Source organism: Anolis sagrei, chromosome 4 (assembly GCF_037176765.1).
Source record: "Anolis sagrei isolate rAnoSag1 chromosome 4, rAnoSag1.mat, whole genome shotgun sequence".
Classification (NCBI taxonomy): Eukaryota; Metazoa; Chordata; class Lepidosauria; order Squamata; family Dactyloidae; genus Anolis; species Anolis sagrei.
This window is the reverse complement of record NC_090024.1, coordinates 239,422,376-239,445,800: the sequence shown is the minus strand read 5'-3', so window position 1 is coordinate 239,445,800 and position 23,425 is coordinate 239,422,376. Positions and strand designations below refer to the sequence as shown.

At 42.9% G+C, this 23,425-nt stretch overlaps 1 protein-coding gene across 1 annotated transcript in view; it reads left to right on the top strand.

Moving 5' to 3' along the window:
• Window positions 1–8,697: 8,697 nt before the first annotated feature.
• Window positions 8,698–23,425, top strand: part of LOC132773016 (serine/threonine-protein kinase 35) — a 32,059-nt gene continuing 17,331 nt past the window's right edge. The window contains exons 1-2 of the mRNA XM_060771888.2: window positions 8,698–9,402; window positions 22,474–23,225. Coding sequence (XP_060627871.1) covers window positions 8,961–9,402; window positions 22,474–23,186 — 1,155 coding nt within the window. The 5' untranslated portion in view covers window positions 8,698–8,960 and the 3' untranslated portion in view covers window positions 23,187–23,225. The remainder of the gene's footprint in view (window positions 9,403–22,473; window positions 23,226–23,425) is intronic.

Sequence of the window (23,425 nt, the reverse complement as noted above, 5' to 3'; positions counted from 1 at the left end):
CAGCAGGGATCTGAAGAAGAAGAAGGACAGAAGCTTGGAAGAAATTATAACTATTTCATGGGAAGTTGTGGAAGCAAGAAAGAAGTTATCGCTAGTAAAGAACTTCATAAGACTCACAGGGAAAAGTTCTCCCCTGTGAAGAACTTCATTAGACTCACTGGGAAATAAATTACAGGAAATAGCTAGGATCTTAAAAGCCCAAAGAAAAGAAAGGAAAAAGTAAGCATTAGAGATATATCGAGAAAATCGGCGCTGAAACTTAGAAGTACTGAGTAATGAGGTAAGGAAATGCCATCTCAAATTTGCAAGCGTTCCTAAAGGCACAGAAAAATCTACCCTTATTATAAGACACCCAGATAAACTACTTGTAATTGCTTTCCTGTTCTCCTTCTTCTTCTTTGAAAGGTATAACCCAACTAGCGGCCAATTCTTTTCCCCCAAAAGCATTTCCAGGTGAGTTTTCTTAGCTGGCAAATACTGCAAAAGAGAGACCGCAAACCAATTAGCTCTTCCTTTTTGTTGCCGCTTAATCTTTGCTTGCAATAATAGTCTATTGGACTGGCGGTGCCCCCACCCCATGGGCACTGAGCAGGATCAAGAAAAATTGGTGTTGATTTAACCAGCGTTTTTCTTCCGCAGCACTGAGTTGATTGCTTTGTTTTCCGGGAGATGAACTAGCAAATATTTACTCTCCTTATCCCCGACCTAGAAAGCAGAAATGCATTGGGACAAGCTGGCTGTGAAAAGATGTTTGATAGCTTTCCTGCCCACCAACCCTGATCCTCCTGGGGAAATGGTGCTTGAACGGGTGATTATAAGGGATAGATGGGATTTGGCAGCCCATCAAAGGGCACACACCTAAGCCGCCCCTTGCACTAAATACATAGGACATATCCTCACAGCACAAGGATTTGGAGTTGTTTGCCTGCACTAGTGCACATGGATCAAACTCAAGGTCTGTGGTCCGAATCCAGACTGCCATGTCCTTTTATGTGGCCTTCCAGATGCCTGGCTACAACTCCTGTAGTCCTCATCATAGAATCATAGAATCAAAGAGTTGGAAGAGACCTCATGGGCCATCCAGTCCAACCCCCTGCCAAGAAGCAGGAATATTGCATTCAAATCACCCTTGACAGATGGCCATCCAGCCTCTGTTTAAAAGCTTTCAAAGAAGGAGCCTCCACCACACTCCGGGGCAGAGAGTTCCACTGCTGAACGGCTCTCACAGTCAGGAAGTTCTTCCTCATGTTCAGGTGGAATCTCCTCTCTTGTAGTTTGAAGCTATTGTTCCGCGTCCTAGTCTCCAAGGAAGCAGAAAACAAGCTTGCTCCCTCCTCCCTGTGGCTTCCTCTCACATATTTATACATGGCTATCATATCTCCTCTCAGCCTTCTCTTCTTCAGGCTAAACATGCCCAGCTCCTTAAGCCGCTCCTCATAGGGCTTGTTCTCCAGACCCTTGATCATTTTAGTCGCTCTCCTCTGGACACATTCCAGCTTGTGAATATCTCTCTTGAATTGTGGTGCCCAGAATTGGACACAATATTCCAGGTGTGGTCTAACCAGAGCAGAATAGAGGGGTAGCATTACTTCCCTAGATCTAGACACTATGCTCCTATTGATGCAGGCCAAAATCCCATTGGCTTTTTTGCCGCCACATAGGCATGGGGGTTCTGTGTGGGTAGTTTGGCCCAACTCTATCATTGGTGGGGTTCAAAATGCTCTTTGATTGTAGGTGAACTATAACTCCCAGCAAGTACAACTGCCAAATGTCAAGGTCTATTCCCCCCAAACTCCACCAGTGTTCACATTTGGGCATACTGCAGATGCTTGCCAAGTTTAGTCCAGATCTATCATTGTTTGAGGACTGTCACCTTGTCGTGGTGAGGGGGCTTGCGTGTTCCAATGAACCTGCAGGCACAATGACTGGAGTCATGCACTCCCAGGAGTGGCCGCGGTGGAGGTTCCAGACCAAGCACAGCCCGAAGACCCAGAGACCTCAACGGTGGAGCAGGCGGGGGATAACATGGTACATGTTACAATGGCTGTGAAGGCGGAAGAAGGCTGCAACAGATTGAGAAGCCATGGTCATCGTTTTAACTATGCCACCGGATGGAACCTCACTCTGTGAAGACTGTGTGTTGATCAGCTATGCACTGACCTCCACACATTAAAAAAAACCTCACGCACAGGTGTCTTCCAAGAAAAAAAGTAGTCGCCACAGTACTCTCTGGATGTAGGTGAACTACAACTCCAAAATTCAAGGTTATTTTTTTTTTCATTTAGTTCATGCAAACACTCTCCATTAATCTGCCACTGGTCCAGTCCATCTGTCAAATTTTAAAACACAATGTGTCAAAATGTTTTCCCATGACTGATATATATATATATATATATAACAATTATTGGGGCTCTACAAGAAACTTGTGCTTCAAAAAGGGCTCTGTGGCTGAAAAAGTTCAAGATCCCCTGATCTAGACTGTAAAATTAATACAGTTATACCCTACTTTAATTGCTTTGACTCAATGCTATGTAATCCTGGGATTTGTAGTTATTTCCATCATATAGTGACCCTTAAGTGATGTTAAGTTGATTTATTTTGTTATGGTTTTATTATTTGATTGTTTTTATTGTATTGAAATTGTATTTTTTATGGTCTTGGCACCAATTGTAAATGGCCCCGAGTTACCTGCGGGCTGAGAGGGACGGTATATAAATATAGTAGATTAAATAAATAAATAAATAAGTTTTCTTGAGAGGATGTGACTTGCCTAAGATAATCCAGGGCATGTTCAAATTACACGGAGGACTTAAAATTTCTGAAGTCTGATTCTAAAGAGATTCCATGTCACGGCGCGAGTTGCACCACCTATATGGGAAACTTTAATTTGCAAAGGTTTGAACTGTGTAACATGCCCCAACTTCCCTCTTTACCCTATAAATGTATAGTGGGATTGATTGGTTATTTATAGCTGTCAATCAATGTTGTTTGCACCAGTTGAATTGCTCCCTCAACTCAATTGTATGGCTCCACCTCTTCCTAGGGAGGAGAGCAGTGTTTCCTTCTTCATTCCACTATCAAACAGCTCTATAGATGGACGTGAGAAAGACTTGGCTCTAAAGCCCTTGATTAAGTTATCTCTCATCACCAATTCTCAGGTTTATACCCTTGAGACTCACACTTCATGTTCAGTTCGCCCTGGACGATGTTGAGGAGTTTCAAGCTCCTTCAAACCAGTCCTTTGGCAGCAAAAGGAAGACTTTGTGCCTTCAAATATAGGCCATTGAGCTGGGGTTGTGTAAGTTCCGACTTTCACAGCCATTGAGAAAAGAGAGAACTTGGGAGCTTCTCATCTCGAAAACTCCTTGGACCCAGGACTCCAGATACTGTAATGTATATTTCCTTTACCCCCTTTAAATACCAATTGTATTGCCTTAAAGAAAGACAACTCATTGTGAACAATAAACCTATTTTGAGTTATCTATAGTGTCTTGGTCCTTGAAAGTTCCAGTTCTCTAAAGGAGGGCAAGAAGCTATCCCCTGAGGAGAGATACCACGTCCATGCTTCTTTCACTAAGAACTATAGACCCCTGGCGCGACGGCACATTCCATCTTGACCAAAATGCATCAAGTTTTTCTACTAATAAAACAACTATCTTTCAAGCATCTTAAGACATATTTCCATCTTTGGGGAGAGGGCAAAAGAGGCACACCACTGGATATTCCCAGGTTTATAGTTCTTCTGGTATTTTTCCTACCAAATATCTCTACCACGCATACTGACTATAGGTAAAGAAGTATGTTCACTTTGAACCTTTCCAACTGATTTCCCAGCACCTGTAAACATTTCAGTAATGATGTAATAACAATCTTAACATCCCTGGCGGGGACTCAAAAATTAATTGCTTTATACGGAAGACGAAGGCCCTTAAATTGGACCCTGAAGCAAATAGGCGAGGACTATAATTGGAACAGAACTGGGTGGGGATTTCTTCCTATCTCCTAACCTAACAGCTTTCCAAGAAACACAAGCAGGCTGGGAAACATCATAGAGTGTTATGATTGTGATGGTACCTCTGCAGCCAACTAGATCCACAAGGATTTCTTTTCAGAAGCTAGCCCAGATTTGTGGGCATATCAATAAAGCTGTACTTCGGTTAGCAATGCAGGTGTACTCCTGAACATGATTCACTAAACAGAAAATTTGGGGTCAGGTTCAGAACAGAAGATCCCAGTCTTTGATTGTGTTTTCTGCCTGGCAGAAGAGGGTTGGACTGGATGGCCCTTGGGATCTCTTCTAATGCTAGGATTCTATGAGAACATGGAAAGGCTAGCACGTATGACTCTCGTTTGGGTGAATCAGCCTCTTTATGTCATAATTGTTCAACAAGCCTTGAAGGTCAAAGATGCCTGACAACTGTGTTTTCAATATCACTCAGCAAAAGATTTCTAAAATTGGTCTGAAAGGGAAGGGCAGCCATCACCATTTTTTAAATATAATCCAAATGGAATTAAAAAGGACTCTTGAGCTGTTTCCCATGGAAAGCCACCAACACTCGCTGATTTTACAAATCTGCTACACTGCAGTGATAATTTTATTTGCATGGAAATGAATGTATTTTTCTTCAATACTTAAGCCTTCTGTGAGCTACTAATCTTGCTTTCTATAGTAATATGTTTGTCACAGTCCAAAAATCAAAGACAAGCTAAGCATCAGTGATCCCTACATTAAAAAATAGTGTGTCCATTCCCTAATGAATTTTGTTCTCCTTTGCAAACATACTGAGGCGCAGACCTGAATGTGGGTGGATTTCCATGTAGAATTAGTGCATTGTCAAAGGCTTTCATGGCTGGAATCACTGGGTTGTTGTAGGTTTTTCGGGCTATATGGCCATGTTCACTGGAGGGAAAGATACTAGAGACAAAGTTGAAGTACTTTGGCCACATCATGAAGAGACAGGAAAGCCTAGAGAAGACAATTATGCTGGGGAAAGTGGAAGGCAAAAGGAAGAGGGGCCGACCAAAGGCAAGATGGATGGGTGGCATCCTTGAAGTGACTGGACTGACCTTGAGGGAGCTGGGGGTGGTAACGGCTGACAGGGAGCTCTGGCGTGGGCTGGTCCATGAGGTCACGAAGAGTCGGAGACGACTGAACGAATGAACAACAAAAATGGCCATGTTCTAGAAGCATTCTCTCCTGACGCTTTGCCTGCATCTGTGGCAAGCATCCTCAGAGGTTGTGAGGACATGAACAAAAAATAACAGTAACAGCAACATAAGCATGGAATCACCCAACAACACATCAATATTAAAAGAAAAAAATCCTGCCTGCTCTTCATGTCTGTTTGTTAGGGCACGGAAAAGGAATGGGTCAGAACAATTAAAAAGGCTGGGTCAAGACTGATACAAATTGAAATAAGATGGGACCGGCATTTGGGTACAGTACTGTAATAGGTAAACAACAAGAGTGGGAACGGGCTATTTCCAGGGGCCTGTTAGGAGAATGACCAGAGTAATATGTAGGGGGGTAGGTCGTGTCCAGACAGTGTCTGGGCTGAGCTAGCACTGGTCACTCTCAAAGATCTGTTGAAACCACCAAGTCTTCAAACTCTTACAAAAAGAGGGGAGGGATGGGGCCTGTCTTATTTCCCTTGGAATACTGTTATTATTACTATTATTATTATAGGGTATATATATATACTTGGTGTGGGTTTGCCAGTCTATGGCTATATGTGTTTGTGTGTATACATACATGTATTTATATGTATGTGTGTGTATGTGTGTGTATGTATGTATGTGTGTGTGTGTGTGTGTGTGTGTGTGTATGTGTATATATATATATATATATATATATACACACACACACACACACTAGCCGTCCCCTGCCACGCATTGCTGTGGCCCAGTCTGTGTATATGTGTTTTGAGTGTGTATATTTGTGTGTATATGTGTATATATCTGTGTTTACATATATATGTGTGTGTGTGTGTGTATATACATGTATATATTTGTGTATTTGTGTGTTTATATGTGTACATGCATATTGTGTATATGTGTGTATATATTGTGTATATATGTGTGCTTGCTTATATGTGGGTGTGTGTGGGTGTGTGTGGGTGTATATATGTGGGTGTATATATTTGTGTATATATGTGTTTGCATATATGTGTGTGTGTGTATATTTGTGTATTTGTATGTTTATATGTGTACATGCATATTGTGTATATGTGTGTATATATTGTATATATGTGTGTGCTTGCTTATATGTGTGTGTATAAATGTGGGTGTATATATTTGTGTATATATGTGGTTGCATATATGTGTGTATATATATGTGTATTTGTGTGTTTATATGTGTACATGCATATTGTGTATATGTGTGTGCTTGTCTATATGCATATTTGTGTGGATATATGTATGTGGATATGTATATGTGTGTGCATGTGTATATGTATATATGTACATGTATGTGTGTACATCTGTGTATTTATGTGTGTTTGTGCATATATATATACATGTGTGTATGAATGTGTGCATGTGCATATGTATATATGGTTATTTTGGGGGGTTTTAAGTCTGGTCTGCTGGGGTTTTGTGTGTGTGTGTGTGTGTGTGTGTGTGTGTTTATGGGTGATTGACACTTGTTGGACTAGGTTCTTGTGGGTTTTTTCGGGCTATAGAGCCATGTTCTAGAGGCATTTCTCCTGACGTTTCGCCTGCATCTATTTTTATTAATGCACTTGTATACCGCTAATATCTCAGCCTAAATCGGCGACTCATTGCGGTTTACAACATTTAAAAAACAATATTCAGTTAAAAGCATAAAACACATATACAGTACAAATTATTGGGCCACCAATAACAATCCTATGCATCTCATAACTGGAATCGTAATCCAAAATTCATCGTCCGTGTATAACCAATCCTTAGTCATCACAATTCGTTACAACGGATTAACCGAATGCTTGTTTAAACATCCATGTCTTCAATCTTTTCCGAAACACCATCAGCGAAGGGGCTGATCGTACCTCTATGGGGAGGGTGTTCCAAAGCCGGGGGGCCACCACATGCATGTGTGTATATGCAAGTGTGACCTCACAACCTCTGAGGATGCTTGCCATAGATGCAGGCGAAACGTCAGGAGAAATGCCTCTAGAACATGGCTCTATAGCCCGAAAAAACCCACAAGAACCTAGTGATTCCAGCCATGAAAGCCTTCGACAATACTTGTTGGTTAGGTATGTTGTGTCCAAATTTCATGTCAATTTGTCCAGTGGTTTGTTAATCCCACAAACGAACATTACATTTTTATTTATATAGAAGAAAGATATAGATGGATAGAAAGATATTGGCTCTGGATTTAGCATTTGATGAGTGAGTCAGTAACTCTTGATCACATGGACGGATGGTGATGAATTGTGATTTCATTTTGACAACTTGGCCTTATGTAATTATATGATTGCATTTTAATGTATTTTATGTATTACTGCATTATGGGGTGTGGTGTTTTAAACTATTGTTTATGAATCTTTTGTTGTGAACCAGCCTGAGCCCCTCTTCGGAGGTCGAGAAGACCGGTATATAAAAGTTCTCAATAAATAAATGTATGTGTCCATTATTCTATATGCATGTGTGTATATGCAAGTGTGTGTATATATGTGTGTCCATTCTTCTCTATACAGGTATGTATATGCATGCCCACTGTGCAATTCCAAATATTCCTGCCCCCCAGCAGAGGTGGAGGGATGCCATGGAGGCGGGTTTCCCCTGCTTGGGTTCACACACACACCCCTGACACGTGTCTGCGGGCGTGCAGTTTGGCAGCTGCTGGCCCGGGCTGCCTCTCATTCCGGGCGGCGATTGCATAAGGACCTTATGTAACACCCCCTCCTCCTCCTCTTCCTCGGCTCTGCCTCCCAGTCTCTCTCTCTCTCTCTGTGCATCCCTTCGCACTTCTGCATCTCTCAACCGGGTTGGGACGCAACATCTCAAAAATAGGGGGGGACATACCTGGAAGAGAAACGCCTCAGAGCCAAAGCGGGTGGATTTTTCCTTGAAGCATACAATGGGGAAAAATTAGGAGGGTACAAAAATTAATAGAGTAGGAAATACAAGATAAGGAATCTCAATCCTCTTGTTTTTCCTTTTTATCCCTCTTTGGCTCCCCCTCTGGACAAAATGGACTCATCCGTCCAGGAGCAATGAATGAATGTTTACAGTCCAAGAAAGGGAACGAACCATTCTAAGCAAGGGAGGGGAAACTTTGTATAGAAAATGAGCCAACGTCGTGAAGATGTCGGGGTTTTTTTTTTTGCGGGTTTGTTTTTAAAAAGAGGAATAATATCGTGTGTTTGCAATGGGGAGTTTTACAGCGAAGTATCGTCTTCTTGCTTTATAACGCGCACCCCTTTTCTCCCCCTCTCGGCAAAATGGACTCTTCCGTCCAGGAGCGATAAATGAATGTTTACAGTCCAAGAAAGGGAACGAACCATTCTGAGAAAGGGAGGGGACGCTTTGTATAGAAAATGAGCCAACGTCGTGAAGATGTCGGTTTTTTTCTTGCGGGTTTGTGTTAAAACAAAGGAATAATATCGTGTGTTTGCAATCGGGAGTTTTAAAGCGAAGGATTGCCTTTCTGTTTTATAACGCGCACCCCTGTTCCAGCTGGGAAGTGGTACATCCCAACTTCCCCTCCTCCGCTTCTGATTGGCTGGGCCGTTTTTAAAGGGGCAGGCGCGCTTTTTCCCCCTTTTCCGAGCCTTCACGCCCCTTAGTTGTGTGGATGTGGTTCTCTTTCGAAGGAGAAGAAGAAGAAAGGAGAGAAGGCAGCCCCGAATTGACGGGGCGGGCGGGATGAAGAAAGGCGCTCCCTGGCCGTTCGGACAACAACGGCGCTTCCACAACGACGACTACTACCAAAAGCGCCTCGTCGTGCAACTAGGCCCCACCGCGGCGTTGCCATGGAGACGAGGAACGACGGCGGCCGCCGAGGGGCACAAAGGGTCCCGGAGCGGCGCCTGAGGCGGCTTCCGAAGGGAAAAGACGCCGACGCCATGGAGGTAGGCCGCGGCCCGAGCCAGGACGCCTCCCCGCCGCTTCCCCCGCCGCCCCGCTACCGCCTAGTGGCGGAAATCGGCCGCGGGGCCTACGGCGTGGTCTACGAGGCGCTCTCCGGCCGCACGGGCGCCCGCCTGGCCGTCAAGCGCATCCGCTGCGACGCGCCCGAGAACGTGGAGCTGGCCCTGGCCGAGTTCTGGGCCTTGACCAGCCTGCGGAGGAGGCACCCCAACGTGGTGCGCTTCGAGGAGTGCGTGCTCCAGCGGGACGGGCTCGGGCAGCGCATGAGCCACGGCAACAAGCAGAGCGCCCTCTACCTCCGCCTCGTCGAGACCTCCCTCAAAGGTAGGCCGCAAAGGAGGCCTCACTCGGAGGACCTCACAGTGGAGGACCTTGGACCAAGCCTGGGACAACTTGGGCCTCCCAAGTGTTTTGGACTTCAACTCCCAGCATTCCTAACAGTCTCAGGCCCCTTCCTTTTCCCCCTCAGCCGCTTAAGTGGCTGAGGGGGAAAAGGAAAGGGTCTGAGACTGTTAGGAATGCTGGGAGTTGAAGTCCAAAACACTAGGGAGGCCCAAGTTGTCCCAGGCCTGGTCTAAGGTCCTCCACTGTGGTTTTATTATGGTCACAAGGGGAGGGGGGAAGGAAAGGGTCTGAGGCTATTAGGAATGCTGGGAGTTGAAGTCCAAAACATCTGGAGGGTCCAAGTTGACCCAGGCTTGGTCCCACTTAAGTGGCTGAAGGGAGACAGGAAGGGGTCTGAGGCTGTTAGGAATGCTGGGAGATAAAGTCCAAAACACCTCTAAGGTCCTCCACTGTGACTTTATGGTCACAAGAATATCAACCCGCTGAAGCAGCTGGGGGGGGGGAAGGGGCCTGAGGTTGTTAAGGATGGTGGAAGTTGACTTGGGAAGGCCCAAGTTGTTCCAGGCCTGGTCTAAGGTCCTCCCAGGCCTGGTCTAAGGTCCTCCACTGTGACTTTATGGTCACAAGAATATCAACCCGCTGAAGCAGCTGGGGGGGGGGGGGAGGAAGGGGCCTCAGGCTGTTAAGGATGGTGGGAGTTGACATCTAAAACACTTGGAAGGCCGAAGTTGTTCCAGGCCTGGTCTAAGGTCCTCCACTGTGACTTTATGGTCACAAGAATATCAACCCTCTTAAGCAGCTGAGGGGGGAAAGGAAAGGACCTGAGGCTGTTAGGAATACTAGGAGATAAAGTCCAAAACACCTGGAAGGCCCAAGTTGTCCCAGGCCTGGTCTAAGGTCCTCCACTGTGACTTTATGGTCACAAGAATATCAACCCGCTTAAGCGGCAGAAGGGGAAAAAGGAAAGGGCCTGAGGCTGTTAAGAACTGTGGGAGTTGACATCTAAACCCCCTGAAAGGCCCAAGTTGGCCCAGGCCTGCTCTATGTTCACAAGAATACCAACCCATTAGAAAACCAGATACCAGGAAGTTCCTTGGTGCTTTTTCATGACATCTTCAGATAGTAGTAGTAGTAGTAATAGCCTATATAGCCCTGAATGTTCTGGCCCAACTTACCTGTCTGAACGTATCTCCTGCTATGAACCATTGAGAACTATAAGATCGACGGGCGAGGCCCTGCTCTCGGTCCCTGGTTTTGGAAGGCCACCCCAAGGAGATTAGGGAGGCCCTAACCCTGTCCTCCTTCCGGAGAGTTGAATACTTGGATGTTTAGACAAGCCTTTGAAAATGTCTAGCCCAACAGTCCACAATTATGATAGAGCACAGCACTTTCATCCCATGCCCTTGTTCATTAGCTACATCTTGCAGTATCCCTTTCCTTTCTTGTTGTTTACAGTTGACCATGTTTTAACAACAGTCGACACTATAGCTTATTGGTCATCGTTTTGAGTTCAAATTGCTTTTTCTTTATATACTACTGGTTTATCTTATATTGTATTGTGTGTTTATTTTAATTTATGTGTTGATTTAGGTACTTGGTGCCCCAAGTCCCTTCGGGGAGATGGAGGCAGGCTACAAAAATAAGATTATTTTTATATTAATAGAGTTTGAAGAAACCTCGCGGACCATCTAGTACAACCTCTATTTACGTCCTCCAGATTTTAGATGTTACATTAACCATTATCAACAGCCTTTTTTAAAAGCCATGCCTTCAGTTCCCTCTGAAACAAGCCTGCTCCCTCTTCCTTATGACACCTTTTCACATATTTATACGTGGCTGTTCTCATGTCTCCTCTCATTCTGTATTTTTGCATTTCTTTTTTTTCTGTCTAAGTGTGGTATCTTATATTTGTCCTTGTTGAAATTCAATTTGTTAATTTTGGCCAATCAGCTCTCTAACCTGTTATGGTTATTTAGGATTCTGATCCTGTCCTCAGGGGTATTAGCTATCCCACCTCTTTTGGTGTCATCTGCAAACTTGACAAGATTGTCTTCTAAACCTTCATCCAAGTCATTAATAAGGATGTTGAACAGAATTGGGCCCAGGACCCGTGGCACTCCACCAGTCATTTATTTCCAGGATGAAGAGGAACCATTGGAAAGAAACACCCTTTGGGTTCAGTCGCTTAACCAATTACAGATCCACCTAATAGTAGTATTGCCAGGCCTTTGTTTGACTAGTTTACTTGGAAGGAGGTCATGGGGGACTTTGTTGAAGGCCTTCCTGAAATCAAGATATGCTACGTCCACAGCATTCCCTGCATCTACCAATCCTGTAACTCCATTGAAACAAAAGATAAGATTAGTCTGGCTTGACTTGTTTTTGAGAAATCCGTGTTGACTTTTAGTGATTGCAGCATTTCTTTCTAAGTGATTGCAGACTTCCTCCTTAATATCTGTTCCAGAATCTTTCCTAGTCTTGCTGTCAGGCTAACTAGATGGTAGCATCTTCTCCTCTTTCTTGCTGCCAGGACAGTCTTTAGCCCAGACATAAACTCCTTTGTCTTTGACAGAAATGCCAAGCCCTTTGTATTGCAACTGTGGGCCCCTATTACTTGGAAGAAAGTTCATTGGACCTGATGAGGCTTAATTCAGAGTTCATACTTAGCAGGATTGCAGTGTGATTTTTTTAAAAGTCTAGTCAGTGTCAAAAACAAGTTATGAAAAAATAATTCAGTGTCTCCTACTTAATGAAGTTTCTGTTTAATATTTTTTAAAAGTCTGAGGAAAGTAACTTCTCTAAGCAGTGGAAGAGTCCCCACAACAATTTAACATGACTTTTTAATATCCTTCATACTTTTACTCCCTGAATTGGCAGCCTGTAACTTGGCTGAGGGTAAGAGAAGGGGTTTTTGGGAGTTGGAGCCCAAGAAAAGTAACTTTCTGGACTACAGTTACCGTTTTTGAGTCTCCCTGAGAAGAGGGAAGCAGAATATAACAGCAACTACAACAACAATTTTCCTAAGTACTGGGCGTGTTTTCACAACAAACCTGAGCAAACCTTCTTTTGCATATATTTTGTCCTGTCTTCAGTTTGTTTCCCAATTGTGATGACTGGAAGGAAGATGTTAGGGGGCGGGGCTTCTGGGAGTTGTAATCTCGGAAAAGTAACTTTCCTAAGCCCTGGGAGAGGCTCCAGAACACCCCTGGGTAAACTATTTTTTTGCATACATAATATTTATGGTTGTGTGCCTTCAGCTCATTTCCATCTTAAGGTACCCGGCACAGGGCTTTCTTGACAATAAACGATTTAATCCAAATTATGCATGGCATCTTAAATTACACTTTTGTCTCCACCCTCCCCCACTAGCCTCAGACTTTGGGAAATAAACTTTGTAATGTCTTTTGCACTCCTGCTCCCTGAATTGCTAGCCTGTATCTTGGCATAGGATAAGGAGAGGGGTTTGTGGCAGTTGTAGTTCAGAAAAAGTAACTACTGAGCGCCAAGCAAGTCCTCAAAAACCTCATGGGAGTTGTAGTCCAGAAGAAAAATAATTTTCCAGAGCATTGGGGGGTATCTCACACCACCTCTGGGCAGATACCCATGTGGGTAATTTCAGATTTTGGAATATTTCAGGTTTCCCGATAAAGGATAATCAACCTGTAATTTTTTGCAGCTCTTGCAGGGCATAAATAGGCCTTCCAACCCACAACTCAGGAATAAGTGAGGAGTTATGTGTGTAGGAGGTGTTTCTGTACAAACAGTGTGCAAGCATAGAGTTTATTTTAGCATTACTTTTAATATTAAGGCTCTCTGAAGTAAAATAAGAAGGGGGAGTGGTCATGATAGCAATCTGTATCAGCTGGGATTCTACAAAGACCATATTCTTCTCTCAGCCACTTTTCACTGCCTTAAAACTGGAGATAAAAAAAAACAAGAGTCTTGTGGGGGGAAAGGCCTTAACATGCTCTGATATATGCTAAATGTCCATGGAGTGTAGCACGAAGTGCAGTGGATGATGTGTTCCAGAGTCTACAAAAACTTGTGCCGAGATAAATACCTTTTTTAGCCTCTAAGGTGGCACAAGGGAGATTGTCCCCCACTCAGATACATACAACTCCAGAAGTGATTCAATTCTGCAGGTACACTCTATTATTCATAAGACAAAAATGAAAGGGGAAAGGAACAAGATCCTCTGCTTCCTGTAGTGCACAGAAACTGGAAAGTCAGCTTCTTGGATTATAACTCCCTGACTCTCTGAGCATGGTGACTGGAGAATTTCAGGAATTACTGTCCAAAAAATGAGTTTCCCATTCTTTGTGCAAGTATAAGAGAACGCCTTCTCTCTTTAGGGCAGTGGTTCTCAGTCTACAACTCCCAGAAATCCCAGTCAGTTTATCAGCTGTTCATGTTTCTGGTAGGTGAAGGCCAAAACATCTGGGGACCCACAGGTTGAGAACTACTGCCTTGACTGGGCTGGTAGTTTAATTTTTCTGGCTTCAGGCCTGATGAAGAAAAAGTTGCTTACCTGAGGGGAGTAGCGGATTTAGAGGATTTGAAGCAGAATGTTTTTGGTCCTGAGAGAAAGGTGAGATATAAATTAAAGAAAGAAAATAAACGTGAAAGATTTGGCCTTGTTTCTCATTGACTTCTGTCCCCCTTTTTTCCAGAATGGAGGAGGTAAGGTGATTTGTAACCCTCTGTGTGGGGCTCCTGGCAAAATGTACTTAGAAGTTTATCTTCCTGTACAGACTAGGGTAAAAGAGGTGTATGGGCAGCATATTGTGGCTGAACAGCTCTGTGTGGTATTCATCAGTGGGGAATCAGTTTAGCAGGCTAACCTTTTCCCAGTGTTGACCTGCTAAACTGCTTTTGCACAAAGCCTCACATGTGAACTAGAGTGTGTGTATGAGACTAAAGAAAGTTTGGTGGATTCCAACATTAGAATGCCTTCATTATAGAAGAAACGTCTAGGAAATCAAGCTTTCTGCATATTGCTACTGTAAAATTGTATGCTTTTAGATATAAAGGTGACCTATAACTGCTCTTAAGGTATTGTTGGATGTGATGGTGCTGAGCACATGTGTGCACTGGTGGCAATATTCTGGGTACGTAAGATCGTAGGTGTACATTTAAAGTTGAATGGAGGTAGAGGGGACATCCTTAACTTGGTGTGGACATTCTGTAGTAATTTAATTCTGCAAGTGTTGCAGCGAAGGGTTAAAACTGGGGGGAAATATCTGATCCATGGGTTCAGTTTGACTCTTGAAAAGAAACCAAACAGATGGGTAAAGACCTAGTTGTATCTCCTGTGAAGATTCTACTTACATGTTTATACACCTGAGTTATTGGTCTAACTTTGTCTATCCTTATGCACTTTTGGTCATTTGCAGTCGAAGAGAATCTGCAGCTACTGTACCTATATATATTTCATTCCTTATCTTATGGAGGAATTCTTATCTGCAATAGGGTCACCATGGTGGTATGAGAAAAGTTGTATAATCATAGATAAGGAGATCATTTAACCCATAGGTCCTCAGATGTTGTTAGATTTCAACTCCCAGAGGACTTGGGCAGCATGATTAGAATCTCAGACTTAACGCTACATAGCAACCTGTTTGTGAAACATTGCTTTTACACATGTATGCAGTTATCATCCCCAGCAATGTTAATTCATTTCTTTTGATGCTAACACAGTGATTTGTTTTCTTTCCCCAGTATTGTCATCCCTACTGGGTTGCCTATGCACCACTCAGCCTTGGTAATCAAGGTTGCTTTTTGTGGCCCTTCACCCTTCCAGACTGCACTTTTTCTAGCTATAGAAGTGTCATTACTCTGGGGAAAGCAGTTCACAATGTAAATAGGTTGCAAACCCCAACCGTTGATAAACATTTTAAAAATGTTTTGTCATAGCTAGAAGGAATTCAGCCTCTTATGAGTTGGGGGCTTTTAGCAGTCAGTATAATCCCTGGAATGAGTGCAGGGCAGAAAATTGGTGACTAGGTCCAACTACTCTTGCCTGATCTAGAGCATGGATAAGCTGACTTGGTGTCCTAGAGAACGTATCTCTCCTAATCTCCAATTGGTGTGGTCAAGAACTATGAGAAGGAAAGTCTAAAACATTAAGGACATTAAGCTTGCCTATTCATTTAATGGGGGGAAATGCCAAATAAAGTGGACAAACAAATGGCAGCAAACCCAAACAAACCTTCAGAGCAGAGAAGGGGAACGAGTATGCCACGTGCCACAACAATGTGCAGGGCTGAGCATCATAACATTACCCGCCCTGGGCTTGTGTTGCATCGCGTGCTCTTCACTGGCCATAGTGTCACTCTGCAGAGCTGGCTTATTACTGATAAGCCAGCCCCCTCCACTTCACGTGTTGGCCTGCATGCTGCAGATGCTGCTCAGCTGCGTGCCTTACAGGAGCGCATGGGCTGCCCAGATGGGCACCACAGACATGTGCAACATTCATTTGCTAGCCATCAGCAGCCTTTGAGCTTCTGGTCTGAATGCCTTTTTTTTTTCTTCACCTAGTCATTTTCTATTAGCTTTTCAGTGTAACATGGTGGATGACTCAGGTGTGGAAAGAAAATGTGGCTATTGGATTCCATAACACCAACAGAGTCTTCTTCTGTTTATGGATATGGAAAATGGAAAAGGGATGCTCCTCCCTTAAGCTTGTTTAAGCAAATGAATTTGGAAAACAATTCAAATTATAATAAGAAGTAAACAACTAGAAGACCACACTGTTCGTAAAAGGTCTGCAATGAGGCTTGTAATTAATTACTTGTAAAGATTTATCATTGTCTTCTGGTGGGCTTTCTCAAAGGTATTAAGAGTTGCTGTCTTTGTGTATCATATAATGTTTATTAAGTCAACAGGCGACTTTCATGTTCCATATGCACATAGAGAGAGACATTGTCTAAGCTGCTATTCATTGTTTGCCACTATAAACTATCATTCTGTTCCATCTAGTTATGCTATCAGTTCTCAATAGTAGAATTGTTTGGTCTCACAAATGCATTACAAATAGCAGGACTGCTTTTTAGGCTGCAGAACTATTTCTCTGTATTTAACAAAAAGGTTTTAAAGGTCAATCTTAATTTAATTTCTATTCTACCTAAGGAAAACAAGGATGTGGTCTCTTTTCATCCATTTAGAAATAATGTAACAAAAGGCCATAACATGTGCTGGACATTCCTGTATAATTAGTTCATTTGAGCATTACGGCATTAAGCAGGGGAAAACAGAGTCAAATAAAGGTTTATACTTACTGGTTTCACTTGGAAAACTAGTGAGTAACTAATACACTTAGAAATTAAGGGCAAGCTTTAGGGAGAGTAATTCATGGGCAGTCATGTCTTCTGCAGCCTAGAAAGATTGCTTTCTAGCTTGATTCAAGCTTGCTTAACAAGGGATGAATCATTAATTTTTTTCCCATTTCCCACTTTTTCCTCAGCTGAATCCTACAAATCTTATGATAGAACCAATCTTAAACATTTGGAAAGCCCATGTATCTTGTCAAAACGTGATCTCTGACTCTGCTTGTAGGTGGGTGGATTGGATCAGCATTCAGCTTAGATAGACTCCTAGTCAACTAAACACTTCTTGACACCTCATGTTGATGAGTCAAAGCCAAATCGGGTTGTATTTTCATAGCACCAGATACAGGAAGGCTCATGTTTGTTGTTTTCTTTAAATAGTATGGTAGATGTATCATTACACGTAGTCTCCATATGAAGGAACTTTGCAGACTTTCTGTAGTAAGAAATAAACACAGCTTGTTAAAGATGAAAGTGGGATAAAAGTGGTAGAAAAAGAAAGCACACCAATAATAGTGAAATTAGTACAACATCATACAAATTTGTGAACATCCACATCTACTGTAATGGACAACATTTTACAACATCTTAGTCCAACATCTTACAAATTTGTGAACATCCACATGTACTGTAATGGACAACATTTTACAAGTGCCCCTTCGTAGCAGGAAAAAAAAACCAGTGGCAGTGAACTAATCCCTTCTGCAAGTGTACTTATCCTACTGAGAACTTCTTCAGGATGTTCATATAATAATCTTGAAAGCATAGTAGGATCAGCATGTCAAGGTTCAGCCCCTCCTTCAAGTATTCTTGAACTGTTCAGTGGTCATACCAAGCAGAGGTTTATGGCAACTGATTGCAAGACCAGAGGTCACACAAAAGCCACGTTGTTTCTTAATAGGATGGTGTTGAGCTTTTAATGGAGCAGAGCTGATAGCCTGCATGGCTTGTAACTTCATTAACTGACACCCCCCCCCCCCAATAAGACCTTGCCTTGAGTCAGCCACCATCTCTTCAGTCTCCATATTGTTGCTGCCTTCCTTATTTTCTTTTGTTCACCTCCAGTAATAAGAGCCACCTGGTTGCGCTGTGGGTTAAACCCTTGTGCCAGAAGGACTGCTGACCGAAAGGTCGGCAGTTTGAATCCAGGGAGCGGGGTGAGCTCCCATCTATCAGCTCCAGCTTCTCATGCAGGGACATGAGAGAAGCCTCCCAAAGGATGATAAAATATCCAGGCATCCCCTGGGCGCAAAGTCATTGCAGGCAGCCAATTCTCTCACACCAGAAGCAACTTGCAATTTCTCAAGTTGCTCCTGACATGGAAAAAAAGCCTCCAGTGATTAGCAGCAACATCCAGCAATGCAGTCCAGCATTTTATAAAATGAAAGAGACTTTTTCCCCCTCTCCCTTTTTTCTGACTGAAATCAAAACCTTGTTGGTGCTGGAAGTTTGTTAAGCCATACATCCTTTATGATGTAATTTTTAAAAGTGTTTTATTTGTTACTGTTGATAGGTCAGGATGGCCAAATTGTGACATGATTTTCAATTGCCATAGTAATAGTCATGGTGACAGACTTGTTTATGCAAATAACCAACATTCCTCGCTATCTGCTGTCCGTGATTATAGAGGCTGTTGTTGAAAACCTGGTAGCTTTAAATGACTTCTTGTGTTCAGTCATACTTGGCTTCTTCTCTTTGGAAGTTCTCCTTTGTTGTCTGGTACAAACCAAGAGCCACCCTTAAAACTTCAGAAAACAAATTCCACCTAAACATTAAGAAAAAAAACTAATGGTCCTTGTGATCTCTTCCAACTTCACGATTCTTTGACTTGCTAGGAGATGGAGTAAAAATGTGTCCAAGATACAAAAGAGAACAGTAGGAAGTTTGGGGCTTCTTGTATATACTTGCATAAAAGTTGGGGAGAAATGACAAATGAATCTGCCTCCAAAACATGGGTTGACTTCTCCTTGGGTTGTGGCTGGAAGCGGATGAAAACAGTGCTAACTCAATGAAATCTGTATGGCATGGATACAGACTAAATAAGCAAGTGGAAGAAGAGTAAGGGAAGCAACCTTCCACAGTGCAGTGGCAATGGCAAGAGGCAGAAGTAAGATGTCTATTTTGGTGTGGTGGGGCCTAGAAGCAATACTCCCACTCCATTATCCCTCCCTGACCCAAATCAGATAAAGAAAGGCAGCCCTCCTTCCTTACTTTCTTTTTTCAGCCTGACCTGCATTCAGCAGCAATGTGGGAGAGCTGAAAAGGGTGGCACATCTGCCTTTTTTAATATTTAAGGTGGAGCAGAGTATTGGCATCTTGTTTAATAGGAGCTTACACTATAAACCTTGAGGAGTTTGGCAGTCCCTCTATAGATAATTTATTTCACATGCTTCCAAGTTTTACCCTCCACCTTTATGTGAATAAAAAAAATACAATTTTGAACACAAAAGCTTCCCTCAACTTATTTATTTATTTATTTATTTATTTATTTATTTCGAGTACTTCTGCCCCACCCTTCTCAACCCCTGAGGGGGGACTCAGGGTGGCTTACAAAAGGCACAATTCGATGCCTACACAGTAATACACATATGTATAAAACAGCAATTAAAACAATTATAACAGTTAAAACAATCAATATATAACACAATCAATAAAACTAATCTCATGCTCAGCGTTCGTCCTTCAGAGTTCCACAATTTCATTCCACTTTGTCCATTCTTGTCAATTGTCAAAGTCCTTTATTTATCTGCCAGATTGTCCGAATGCCTGGTCCCAAATCCATGTTTTCAATTTTCTCCTAATGGAAAGGAGGTATGTCGCTGATCTAATTTCCCCGGGGAGTGAATTCCATAGGTGAGGGGCCACCACCGAGAAGGCCCTGCTCCTCGTCCCCGCCAATCTCACTTATGATAGAGGCGGGGCCAAGAGCAGGGCCTCCCCAGAAGATCTTAGACCCCGAAGTGGGACGTAGAGGGAGATCCGTTCGGGCAGATACACTGGGCCGGAACCGTATAGGGTTTTGTAGGTCAAGACCAGCACTTTGAATTGTGCTCAGAATTGGATCGGCAGCCAATGGAGCTGACATAACAGGGGGGTGGTATGCTCCCTGTATGACGCTCCTGTAAGTACTCTGGTTGCCTCCCGCTGGACTAGTTGGAGTTTCCGAACAGTCTTCAAAAGGCAACCCCACGTAGAGTGCATCGCAGTTATCCATGAGTTTGACTTATAAACAACTATGTTTGGATACGTATTTCTTCATTAGAACCATAGAATGCTGGAAGGGGCCAAAAGGTCATCTAGTTCAATCCTCTGCCATGTAGGAATACACAACTGCAGCACTCCTGAAAAATGCTCATCAAACCTCTGTTTAAAGACTTTTAAAGAAGGAGAGTCTATCATTGTCCCCAAGGCAAATCTATTCCATTGTTGAACATTTCTTACAGTGAAGAAATCCTGCCTAACGTTGTTGCAGTCAAATGCACACGTATCATCATCTTGTCAGCTCTCTTGTTGCTGTGTGTGATGGCACACATTGTCATTGAGCATCATTATTGTGGCATGAAAACCTTGGGGATGAATCGACATAAATGAGTGTGGTAGAAGTTCCTCAGTGGCTTGACGATTTTTGTAGCATCTTGGTAAGAAATCTTCACCTATCTTTTTTGGCAGACTCTCTGAGCATGATGTGTAGGTACTGAAAACTTGCTACCTGAATACAGTGAACTGATTTGTACATTGCAGGAATGAGATGGCAGGAGACAGTCTTTCCTAGAGACAAGACAAGTGGCAGACAAGTCCAAGAAGACTGAACATTTACATTAAAGCAGCATGTTCTACTTCTCCACTTCCTACTACAATTAGCTTCTTTCAAGCCAATAACTGAGGGGTTTCTATACTATTCTAGTATTTCTTGCCTTATCCTCATCTCCTGATGAGCCACTTGGAATACCTGCCAGGTAGTAGTTGCCATCCTTCCTGTTACTCCATTGCGCAACTGTGGCAGCACTGCATTGCAACACCCCAGGAAACAGACCAGCCTATGGACATGCATGCAATAAGGCAGCATGATGGGAATAGGTTGGATTATGCACATTTGTAGCCACAATGCCTGGCATGCTGCAGCTTGAGCACTGAAGTTCCTAGCTGAACTTGCCTTCTATATATTTCTCCTTAGCAATTATGCCAAAGAAGTTTCCTGTCTAAATTTAAAATGTGTATGTGGTTTTCAATTATAATTTAACTTTGTGTTTTTGTTTTGTCTGTTTGTTTGGTTTGGGGGGTTGTGTGTGTGTGTGATTTTTGTTTTGTTTTGTTTTTGGTTGGTTGGTTTGTTGGTTTTGGGCAACGTACTGGCTTCTGCACCACTGGTGTAAAAGTTGGTTCAGATGTAGCACAAGAGAGTCTCCTCCCTAGCATGTATGGAAATGCTTTTGGATGCTTGAAATGGATGCTTTAATGAAAAATTAAAGAACTGCTTCCCACCAAGTCTTTTGAGACCTCAATACTTAAATGAGCCTCTTTTTCAGTATACACTTGTCTGGCCAATTAGACATGCTGGGAAAGTACTATCTGTCCAATCACTGAGAACACAACATTGTAGTGATTTTTATTATTATCTTTGGGGGTATTTGTAATACATTTGATACTTGTCCTATATGACTTCAGAACATGTTTTCTTGTCTTCCCTCTTGGTTGTGGTTTGTTGTTTTTTGCAGCCTTTTATAAGATTTCAAACTCCTTTCAATTTCTACACTTGAGCAAAGCCATCTGATGAGCTCTAACTTACTGGAATCTGTGTCACCTGAGTTTATTAAATTCCCAGCTATGAAATCCTACTGCTGGAGTGTGTGCTGGTGATTGCTATGTGCCATTGGATTTCAAACTGCCAGTTTTGCAGTGCTGCTGTTTCTGCCAAATAGCTGACAGGGACCTTTTCCCAATGAATCTCCATCTTCTCACTCATCCCATTCCACACCATCACCCAACCATTGCTTATGTGATGCTTCTGTGTGGAGAGAAAACCATGAATTGGGAGCTAATGTCTAGCAGACAATTGCTAAACGATAGGAGAGAAAACTGAAATCACACTCATACAGATTGAGTGTCTCTTATCCAAAATGTTACCAGAAGAGTTTTGGGTTTGGGATTTTTTTCACATTCTGGAGTATCTATATTTCATATACATACATGAGATGTCTTAGAGTTGACAAAAAATCACAACATTCGGTTACAACTCATATATACTTTATACACCTTAATAATTTTGTGCATGATGTGTACACTGAATCAGTAGAGAGCAAAGGTGTCAACATTTCAGCCACCTCTGAATAGTTATGAATTTTATAGGATTTTGGATTTGGAATTCAAGATAAGAGATATTGAGCCTGTGTATCTGAGCATTATTGAATACTTTCCTACATAGAGTTCTGAACAGCTTATTTTGATTTTATATCATGCCTTTGTCCTTGGGTAATATTCAAAAAAGCATAATGTTCAGGCGGGAATCCTACCTGTTAGCTTCTAATGTTCAGTCAATACCTTTCAAGCCCCGCTCCCTTATGGTGTCAGAAAAATAGCCAGTACAGCTTTGTGCATAATTGACCATGAAGAGGGTGCTGGGCATTTCCCCTCAAGATGTCTGCTCCCACAGGTACTAATTAAGCTGAGATAACTGCAATTTTGCCTGTGTAGTAATCCATTTCTCTTTCTTTCTCCCTCTGGCAAGGTGAAAGGATCCTGGGCTATGCTGAAGAACCTTGTTATCTCTGGTTTGTCATGGAGTACTGCGAAGGAGGAGACCTGAACCAATACATTCTTTCGCGTAGACCGGACCCTGCTACCAATAAGAGTTTTATGCTCCAGCTTACGAGCGCCATTGCCTTTCTGCACAAGAACCACATTGTGCACAGGGACCTGAAGCCAGACAACATCCTGATCACAGAGAAATCGGGCGCTCCAATTCTCAAGGTGGCGGACTTTGGGCTCAGCAAAGTTTGTGCTGGCTTGACTGCTCGAGGCAAAGATGGGGGGAATGATAACAAAAATGTGAATGTGAACAAGTACTGGCTGTCATCTGCTTGTGGCTCAGACTTCTACATGGCTCCTGAGGTCTGGGAGGGACACTACACTGCCAAGGCAGACATCTTTGCCCTGGGCATCATTATCTGGGCAATGATCGAGAGGATAACATTTATTGATGCCGAGACCAAGAAAGAGCTGCTGGGGACCTACATCAAACAGGGGACTGAGATTGTACCCGTTGGGGAGGCGCTGCTAGAAAACCCAAAGATGGAATTGCACATCCCCCAGAAACGCAGGACTTCTATGTCTGAGGGGATCAAGCAGCTCTTGAAAGACATGTTGGCTGCTAACCCACAGGACCGACCCGATGCCTTTGAGCTTGAATCCAGAATGGACCAGGTTACGTGTGCTGCTTAAACTCAGGTCAGACAGCGTTGGCGTGCTTTGAAAACTAGGGTAAGTGTTCTATAGAGCTGTTGTATCTATTTGCTTCTAGTGGTTGCAAAATGTAGTGGGAACCTTATAAGTGTCAGCAGCTTGGAGCTATCTGCATTGCTCACATTCCAATGTGTTGTTGTTTCCCTCTGTGTGCTTTTCATCTGCCCTGACTAATTCTTCCTTTAAATGAAAGGCCTTTGGAAAGCTGTAGAACAGAA